General features: G+C 38.3%; 1 protein-coding gene and 1 long non-coding RNA gene across 2 annotated transcripts; one reads left to right on the forward strand and one right to left on the reverse strand.

The window, feature by feature from the left end:
• Nucleotides 1-3527: 3527 nt before the first annotated feature.
• LOC131768445 (uncharacterized) lies at nt 3528-4748 on the forward strand. The gene is made up of 3 exons (XR_010717086.1): nt 3528-3639; nt 4021-4300; nt 4538-4748. It is a non-coding gene; the product is annotated as an uncharacterized lncRNA (long non-coding RNA).
• Nucleotides 4749-8657: 3909 nt separating this feature from the next.
• On the reverse strand, nt 8658-9869 carry LOC131768470 (ficolin-2-like). Its single transcript, XM_059084205.2, has 3 exons — nt 9785-9869; nt 9243-9629; nt 8658-8920 (listed from the first exon to the last, which is right to left on the reverse strand). The coding sequence occupies exons 1-3, from the start codon at nt 9867-9869 to the stop codon at nt 8658-8660; spliced, it is 735 nt and encodes a 244-aa protein (XP_058940188.2).
• Nucleotides 9870-10126: the final 257 nt, after the last annotated feature.

Here is a 10126-nt window from a genome sequence, read left to right on the forward strand (position 1 = left end):
TAAAATTCAACTTTGCTCAAAGTATGTTGATTCGCTTGAATATTTTTTTGATTATGTAGGTTCTTGCACCTGGTAAACATATAAACTCCACGAATCTCGATGACGCTGCAAGGTCCTCGCATTAAGATTAGTCAATGTAAAAACTAGCCACATCATGTAGAACAAATGGCTGTATTAGGCAATATGACGATTGCTGACAAAGTAGCTGTTAAAGCTCTAGGACAAGATGCAATCGCACTGTGATACCAAAGACTTCCTGTGTCTGTACTTGTCTGGTAATTTCCTGATGTATTTCACATAATTATGACACGGCAGTCTTAGCTATAGAGCTTATCACTGGTTACAAAGTTAATGAGTTCTGAACTCCTTAAGGGAGGCACAGGTTCCTGATATCATTAAGGAGCGGATCATACGTTACCATATTCTACCCTGATGGCTGGCCTCAGGTTCGACCTTGAACGATTATAAATTTTGTTTTGGTCCAGTCGCTCCAGTGCTTCCCCCAGCTCTCGCTCGGCAACCGTGAAGTTGGTGCCATGTCCATGTATATCTCTTAAGGCTTCCCTCTGCGGCTGACAAAACTCAGATACGCACAGTTAAACGAGAGTGTTTCCGAAGTGTGCGCGACTTCGATGCACAATGCTCTCCTGGTTAGGCATGAAAACAAACGTCCGTAACGTTTCACCTGATTGCGACCTATTTTAACAAAGAGGAGGCCAAATTAGTCCATGCCCACAAGAGTAAATGGTGGATCCGTCGGAGCGACTCGTGTGGCGCAATACAATGTATTATCTATACTCCAATAATGCTTCATGCATTCGAGGTTAACTCTTCAATCCTCTGAAATCCATTATTTCGAGTAGTTTCTCTTGTTTTAACGTTACTCTCTCATCTCATGGCATACTGATCTTCATTTCCTTTTAGAGATTAGATGAGATGTGTGGTGTGCTAGTCACTGGACTCGTACCATTCTCACGTTTCATTAATATTTCCGATTAAAAAAATATATATATGTATTTAAAAAAAACCAATTGCTCTAGTCGAGAGCAAGACCAGATTTCAGTTTTAGCATGAGATGTATAGTCTGCTAGTCACTTACTGGTAACATTTTATTAATACTTCGGGTTAAAAAAACAACTGCTTTAGTCGAGCACAAGACCCAATTTCAGTTTTAGCATAATCTATAAAAGTATCGTTGGCTTTCATAAATGATTGAGTTTTGAAGTTTTATTTTATATTTGCTTTCAGTTAACTCCAATAAAATGAATTAACAAAATAAATTTATAGAGCACCAGCACCCTTTCCACTTTTGGCCTAGATTAGGTTTCTGAAGATATATTGAGTCACATTCCAAAGCCTCATCACAAGAAAAATTTGAGATTCTGATTTGAGCTAGACCTAATCAAGGGTCAGCCTTGATAATTGAAAAAAATACCGTTTTCAACTCTCACATTTCCTCCATTTCATTGTTTAGACGAATTGATTGGATTTTTTTTCGAGTCCTCGATTTCTAAGTGTTATGTTAAGTGCTTTAACACAGCACGAACATTTTGCCAATTTTGATTTATCGAAAAAAAAAAAGCTCTATCCGCCACTTTAGGCGTTCATAGGGGTAGGAATAGTAGTAGAATATTTGCTCCAATTAACCATGGAAATAAATTATCAGGGATCCGTGAGTTAGCTTTCATTTGGATCGAGGCCTGTATCGTACAAAGTGGAAAAAAACTTAGAAGGTAACAGCATTATGATTGATTGGTTTGCATTCCAAGGATCGCAATCAGGAGTATCTCATGGCCAAGCTATTTTCAGTCTTTCCACGATTGGATCACACTGCAATCGGGTTAAATTCACTCAGGCATGGATAATTAAAGCATAATAGTCTCTCAACGTCCTGTGTCTTGTGTCTTGTGTCTTGACTCCTTCCGCTAAGAACACCTTTCGTCCTCCCTTTTTACCTAATTCTTAGAAAAACAAAGAACCCTTTCAATTCGTTTTATCGTTTTTCTTTCTTATCTTCCTGTTTCTTCTGGAATTTCATTACTTCATTCTGTATTTCTTTATAAAGTTTTTAGTTTCTACAGTATCCGCGTCAACAGTACTTCCCATCTTTGCATTTGCAGTATTTGTTTTGTCGTTTCCTTTATCTATGATCATTCATCTATTTTTCTTTTTTATTTCTTTTTGATTAGTCGTTTACATCGATACCCAAAATTCACGTGACTTTGCAACATGGTACTTTAAACCAAGTTCAGGACGCAAACGTCTCCACGAATTATTTAGAAGTTTGTTTACAGGAATCGACAACATTCGACGGCCTTCACGATAAACTTCAGTGATATGTTGAACATAGAAATTACAAAACAGTTCCCATACGGTCAGGAAGTCTATGATATTTATTTTCCTTTTTTCAGAACTGGATGACCTACGAACATTTCCACATCCTGGGAGACAAAGGATTCCTTGTCTGTAAAGTTTTCCGAAAACAAGGTACCATCTACAAGAAACAGTTACGCCTTATGTAAGGTATGTAATTCCAAAGTAATGATGCCCTCGACAAGGGAATGGTAAGGAGGCTCGAACCCGAAGAGTATAAGCCAGAACGGGGACGAAACCCATTTGGGTACGGTAAGTATACCCGCAGCTTCACAATTCGAACAGTCCGGGCAATAACCATTTCTGGATACTTGATGACGTCACCAACATGGATGTCGTAGTGGGACATCGAAGAAACTCACTCATTACTTTATTCGAGCCCTAGCGACTTAGTTCCCTACCCAAATCCCATGAAACCTTGCAAAATTACAGAAGACAAGCAATTACACACAACAAGCAAAGAACTGATGGTGGTCGCGATGACTAAAAGGAAAAATTCAGATGAAAAGTCGGGTGGAGGTCCATGTTGCGAAGGGCTCGATCGAGGAATAACCTCTCTTTAGTTGAGGTTTTCAGGTATGCAACATTTTTTTGGATTCCTAAAAAAAATCTTTTAAAAAACTAGAATAAATTTGCTTCCAATTTGTCAAAATTCCAATCGAGTGCACGAGGTTTTTGCTCGAGTGCACGAATGTTGAAAGTCTGTTAGTGTGCAAACTACCAGACGGATTCCTTTGTTCAGATCCATCGGAGTATCGTGTAAACCATAAATTTTAACCATACGTTGTGGCCGGCCAATTTAAAGTAAAAGGACAATTATTTATCGGACCTTTATAAGCCTACATTGTGAATTTCAGATCAAGCCAACAGCATGGATGAACACATTCAGTATCTCGAGACACTTTGTCGTCTTTGTGGCACAAATCTGCCACGGACCTGGGTCAGTGCTACAAACAAAGAATCTTTTACATCGGAGCTCTGGATGAAATTTCGAATCAATGTCGATCTTGACATTAGAGAGATTCATTCAGCCAAGGCGAATGCACAATAAAAAATAATTTCAGGAAACCACGGATCTAACACATAAATGTGATTATCCAGCGAGTAAGTTCTCCTTCGGGCAAACATAAAACAAAGAAGTATCACATCTTCAGGTATCGTATCCGGGAAATGTGCGATAAGAGCGGCATGAAGATGAAAATAAAGAAATCACATTGGTGGAAAGCCTTGCCGAAGTGTCTCTATTACAGCATTCCGGAAACAAAGGTTGGAGTTTAACTACACGAACTGATGAGAGTGAAATTTTCGTCTAAAACCACAAGGGACTTGTCTGTAATTGTGAAACTCGTTTAGAAACACCGCTCGTGCTTTCACATTTTGCAATGATTACCTAAACAAACTTTCTATACAGGGTGTTCAAATCAAAGGGTAATTGTAAAGGACATATTATTGCTGGCTAAAAGCTGTAGGACCGAATTTGTAGTGTTCTGAGACCTAGATTCTCCCGCGAATCGATCAATAGCGCGCAAAATACCTTGTATGATTCTCTTGCATTGAATTCGATCATGTGTATTCGTCCTAATATAGATTGTGACTACTTGATTTTATTTTATCCCACTCATGTATTTATTGGCGTTTATTTTCCAGGTATCATAATTTCAAGATCAAAGCTCCACGTGGAACACCGCTTGTTATTCAAAGTGAAGATGACAACACGTATGACTCGCATGCACTGGCTTGTCTTCTTCCACGAGAAATGGAACGCATTCCAGAGGCTCTACGAGAAGTCCAGATTTTCAGCAAATCGCAGAGAAAGACATACACTTTAGGAGATGTCAAAGGGCAGCAGATCGGCATGGTTCAGCACTTTCTAAACATACAGCTGCATGCTTTGCTTCGATGTGGCAAAATAACCAGGAATTGAAGGGTAAGTAACTGTTTTCTTGCTTTACTGTTACTTTTTCGTAAAGGCTTGATGGACTGAAATTGATAATGTCTATTTAAAAATCGGAGAGAAGCAAGATATTGTCTTTCCTCGACTTATACTGGAGAGAAATGAAATTGTCCCGATTCCGCGATCTTACACCTCACTCGTCCCAATTGTTATCAGTGCGCGTTATTTGGTTCAACCTTATTTAATTGGTTTTCTTGTAACCCAAAATAGGGAAATCAACGGAGAACGGACAGTAACATCGAGGCCAAGCTCTACCCAGAAGTTCTCCAGATACAAACAGGCTGGCGGAGGAGCTTTTATTCCTGTGACGCTCTCGGTGGAAGGACCACAGCGTTACAAAGAATTTGTGCTAGAAAGAATCCGCTTTACTCTTCCAGAATGCGAGAATGTCGAGGACATGCATGTTGAATGTTTGAAATAAACGAATATTTTTAATGGTATCTTACGTCAACTCTTAATCAGCGAATTTTGTTTCAGCTTACTACCGCATTACAACATGGCCGCCACAAAAAAAAATCAGCTTCTTCTTGTTTCCAGCACCTCTCGGCCAAATTTGCTTTGTTTTGGTTTTGATCTCACCCAATCACAAAGCTCGAAACCGATATCCAGAAATGGTTATGGCCCGAACTGTCGAAAGATACCTACTAACCCGAGGAAACAATTAAGGACAGTGGAGATACCGGTCAATTAGTCTTCCCAACCCAGTCGTAGAAAAAAACATTGACTCCTTCGCAACCAGGGTTCCAATAGAGCGAATGGAATCTAGTACGAAGTTTAAAGTTTGCTTTTTTAAAGATTAGCGAGGCTGAGACATGGTATACGAGCGCGCTCGATCGCGAGGTGAGGCGAAGAAAATCCACCTGAAGACACGCTATTGTTTATGCTCTTCCGCCCCCTAACAGCGCTCATGAAAGGATTGACAATGAAATTTAGGAAGAACAAGTCACAAAAAATGACGTCACGCGGATTAAAGCGCCAATTCCCGGAAACTAAAGGCGCATATTCTTTGCCGCGCGCATCACACTCGTTCTCACGCTCCGCGCGCGCGCATTCGTGTATTGCACTTTGGCCCCGCCAAACCACCTGTTCAGCAGGCTAGACTATAGTTTGCATGAAAAATTTTTGAAAAATATTGCAACCCACTTAAGTAATTCTCAAAACGTTCTTTCGAGTTTATAATTTATGAGCTTCATAAAATCTTATTGTTCTCTTTCTACATTACATCAACCATTTCAGTGGCTTGCACATTGACGTTTTAGTACACCAACAATTAAATTAGCATTTATTGTGAAGTAGCGGTAAAAGTTGCCGTCTACTTTTTCTCTGACCAGTTCGGTCATGTTACCTGTAAGGAGAATTCTCTTAATTCAGTTGAATCAACTGAATTTCGTGTAAACGATGAAAAGGTGTTTACATAGTATACAACGCAGTGCATTTGTTCATTTTGAGTTGTTTAACTCCATGGCTTACGTATACCTATTTTGAAGTTGTGTAGAGGATTTTCGAAAGTCGAATCTGCGATTTTCATAACGCAAAGCCAGAGTTCGGAGAATGCTCCTTTAGTTGAAGATGGTTACATCGTCTATCTCGTTTCTAAACGGCTGAGAAAAGGATGCCCTGTATTTTTCCTTTTTCAGAGGAGCAAGTACGAGAAGTTTGAATAAAGTTAGGTTTCGGAAGCAAGTTAACGAAAATGGGCGAAGAACGAAGATTTTAATCAGTCCGAGCTGTAATTAGCACTAATAGTACCTCGAGTGTTATTGGAAAAACAAACAAAACAAAGAAACTTTGTCCTTGTTAGGTGTGCATTAATTAAACATTAAAAACGTGTTTATACTTCTCCCTGAATGGCATTTCATGTGGTTTATTACTATTAATTCACATTAAAACGTTTGTAAGTTGCGATCTACAATACACGATGGCATCCAAGAATTTTCACAAATTACTAAAAGAAAAAAGTGACAAGGTAACTCTAAAGCGGTTAATAGCGAGCTCACTGCAATTTTAAAATATTGCGGCAAGCTGGTTACAGCCAGTCCACTGCAATATAGAACGTTTTAGCTAGTTCAGAATTACCCTTAATAATTTCCCTCCTATTAGAAAGGACCGTTTCCACATCCCTCAGAAACTTAAACTGAATCAAATGGAATTGACAGAAAAATTTGCTTTCCCTCACTTTTTAAAAACTTCGACGTTAGTCCTTTTTTTAGCATATTTCTAGGCTATCATGAAAAAATTACTCGGTTCAGTTAAGATAAATGCAGTTTTCAGTTAATTCAATGCAGAAAAGAGTTAACTCAGTGCAAAAAAAACAACAAACCAGACTTTGTGATTGGTCAATGATCAAAGAAACTCACAAATAGCCAATCAAATGTAAGCCTTGGATATCGCAAAATTTGCGAGCAAAACAATGGCCGGCATTTTAGGTAGGTTTTCATTCGCCACCGCAACAACAATACAGCAGCTGAAAAACAGCTCTAACAACGAAAACACTGTAAAATGCATTGCTTTTTGGTTGTTGGTTTGGAAAAATTGGTGTTTAGAGAGGGGAAATGCCAAGGAAATCAAAATTACGAGCTGATCCAGCTTTACAATTTGCTCAAGCTATTCTACGTCGAAATTAAAAACAAACATGATTAAACCTCGCAAACGACGATTCCATTCCATCGAAAGTGATTTGGACACAGACCGAAAAATTCCTTGAACTGTCTAGTCGGACTTGTTTTGTGCTTTATAGATGTGAAAATACCTATCTATATTACTGTTTTGATCGTACGCGGTTGTTTTGACCGAATACACAAGCTTGAATAAATTATTTTTGCACTCGATGGGCGCGCTTTGCTTCTGCGTCATTATGATAATATTATTGTTTATGATATCTTGGAACATTATGATAATATTAATATTATTATTTGCGTATTTTTCAAGTATGTTATTAATACGAAATCACATGATTTTTCTCGCGCAGTTTGGAATAAATAAGTTTGAAAAAATTTACTCGTACTTAGTTATTCCAAATTGCACTCGAAATCATGTAATTACCTATGCTAATTATCTCAGAATGTTGTAAAGCTGCCCCAAATTTTATTTTTCGATTTTGTTAGCCCTTGATAAGATCTATTTTGCTTGCATTGTCAATGGCAAGAACATTATAACATCTTGAACGAATACAATATTTTTTGCTTTGTTTTTGTTTTTGTTTTTTAATTTAAAAGGGCGACAATAAGGGTAGGAAATAAATGAGAGAAATGTAGGCTTGGTTGCATTTGGGTTAGTTTTGTGAGTTCGGCTACTTTGTTTGTTTTGTGGGTGATCAGAAGACGTTTAGTGAGTTCAACCATGCGGATCAGGTTGTAAGATACAGGAAGAACGAATTTTTAGTGACTAAACGCCATTGAAGCCTTTATATGCAATACCAAGAAAGCAGGTGTAAAAATGGAATTCAGAAAATAAGTTATCAATTCTAAATGTGTCATTCTTTTACACATGAATTACCATCCTAATCGAGTATGTTAATAATTAGTGTATAAGGAGGATAAGTAACAACAATATTTAAAAGGCATTAAATGAACACCTGTTCCTTCCTAGCTTACTGTGAGAGCAGGAACTAGGGGTGACCTCTCAGTTAACGTTCATCGATGTTTAACCTGCTGATTAGTATTTCCACTTGCAGTACATTCAAGTAAAAGGGTTGCAATTCTCTCTCGTCTTCGGATTTACGGTCATTACACTCATCACGGACGGTCATTACCCCCCGATCTCGCTGCGTTCCGTCGGTCGAAACTATTTTCTCGTTTCACCCTCTCGCTCAGTTACTCCAAAAGTTAACAATTATTCACCTCCATCGGTGGCTAGTGGTGGATATTTATCGAGTCGCGAATCCCGTGTGAGTTTCTCGGAGGTGAGGAGCAAATATTCGTAGTTCGATTAGCCAATCAGGGTGCGCCTCCAACGTTATCCACTGTATCAGTATTAATCAAAATTGCAATTCCCTTGACTGTGGTTGGTTTTCAAAAAGTTTTATTTCACTCTTATTCACTTGTCAAGTTGTTATCGGACAGTTCAATAAGGCAATCATATTGAAAGTTGTAGTTTAAATTAACCAATCACAACCGTTGTTTCAATCGCCGTTAAAATAGTGTACAGACTCAGTTTGGCTATTCTTGGACTCTACTCAGTCCTGTTACCACTACGTATACTAACTCAATCATTGCTGACACTTCCAACGACTTATAAAAAAAATCAGTTCACTCTTTGGAGATACGTTCGATTGTCAAATTTTATTTAAGAACATATATCAATACACATGTACTCTTTGAAATAAAAAAAATTATCCTGAGCAATTAGGCTTGATCTTCATTTCGGCTTTGGTGGCTTTATATTGGGGCTCATCGGGCTCATTTTGACTCCACTGTGCCCATCTTAAACCGTTTTTTTGTTGGTATATACCGTTAAGGTTGGAGTTACCACAATGACTTAGACCAATGGGATACCACCAAGCTCCAAACTCCTTAGCACATTTGGACTGCGAGTCTTTGTCGGATGTAAAAAATGGAGCATTGTTGTTGTAATCAAAAGAATCACTAGCGTTTCCTACAGGGCAAGAAGAAAAGAAAAAAAGAATTTAAAAAATAAACAGAAAGATAATGGTATTTATTAAACGCTCAATTTCAGTCAGCTGGATAGAGGCTCGTATCACAATTAATTTTTTAAGACAAAATAAACAATCTAGTTGCTGTTCAGTCAATTTAATGAGCCAAACACTGCGAAATGATTCAGATTTCATTGCAATTCGACTGTCATCGCTTTCTGTATAAGGCTTATTCTCCAAGCCTAAAAATCTAGCTGATTAATTGATTCATTTTTTCAGACTTTGTATGAATGACAATGATAATCACCCAACAAATGTGAATACCTGTAAAAACCCTTCCAATTGTGAGGGCATAATCTTTGCTTTCCGTTTCAACTAAGAACAAGTCGTACTCTTCGAAAATGCGTTGAATGCCCTGGCTGAGGTTAAATTCCAAATCTACTCTAAGCTTGTTCTTTGTTCCCCAAGTGAGACCGTTTATTTTGTCCAGTCCTAACCAAAACTCGCCACTCAAGTTACCGAAGCCACGCTTGTAGTCACACCAGCTACGATTAAAATTTACAGAGCCGTCCATTCTCTTCTGGATGACTGTCCACCCTCCTCCACCAGTGCTCTGGTCACAATACACATCAAAGGCACTTAAACCATCAGGATAAATCGTGTATACACCGCTGGTTGTATTTCCAGCCTTGTAAAGCTCAGCACAATTAGCTGTAAAAAAAATGTGATAAGTCAAAAGAATTAACGGACCTAATCAAAGCCAAGTATTAGTAGAAAGTTTTGGAAAGAAAAGTAGTTCCATGTACGTACTGCTGTATGGGAAATAGAACTTCTATGCAAGAAAACAGAAATAACGAAGTACTCACCCGCAAATGACGTGGTTGGACGACCCAATATCTGATTCCTAAAAGCCAACGCCAGGAGCAAAAATATCCGGAGAGAAACTTGCATTGTTCGAATGTTGAATTCACCTGAAACTTCTTATAGCAATGAGAGTGCTAAGTTTTGATGGCAGAACTAGTGCAGCCAACTAAATTTATACTCCCTGATGGTAAACATTTTTAAGGAAGAGAATACTTCGACAGTGCTAAAGAGCTATTTTAGTATCATGGACTCAAAAATTTAATTTTAGACAGCTGTTTAAACAGAAGTTCAAGGATCTCTTTTATGGCCATGCGGAAGCTTAGTGGAAGGAACAAAAAACATCC

This window comes from Pocillopora verrucosa, chromosome 1, assembly GCF_036669915.1.
Source record: "Pocillopora verrucosa isolate sample1 chromosome 1, ASM3666991v2, whole genome shotgun sequence".
NCBI classification, from domain to species: domain Eukaryota; kingdom Metazoa; phylum Cnidaria; class Anthozoa; order Scleractinia; family Pocilloporidae; genus Pocillopora; species Pocillopora verrucosa.

Excerpts from the sequence above, each read along its gene's own strand:
- LOC131768470 (XM_059084205.2), bottom strand. The coding sequence starts at position 9,869 with ATGCAAGTTTCTCTCCGGATATTTTTGCTCCTGGCGTTGGCTTTTAGG. Across the intron at positions 9,630-9,784 it reads TCCAACCACGTCATTTGCGG|CTAATTGTGCTGAGCTTTAC; the intron begins GTGAGTACTTCG and ends TTTTTTTTACAG. Across the intron at positions 8,921-9,242 it reads AATTGGAAGGGTTTTTACAG|GAAACGCTAGTGATTCTTTT; the intron begins GTATTCACATTT and ends CTTGCCCTGTAG.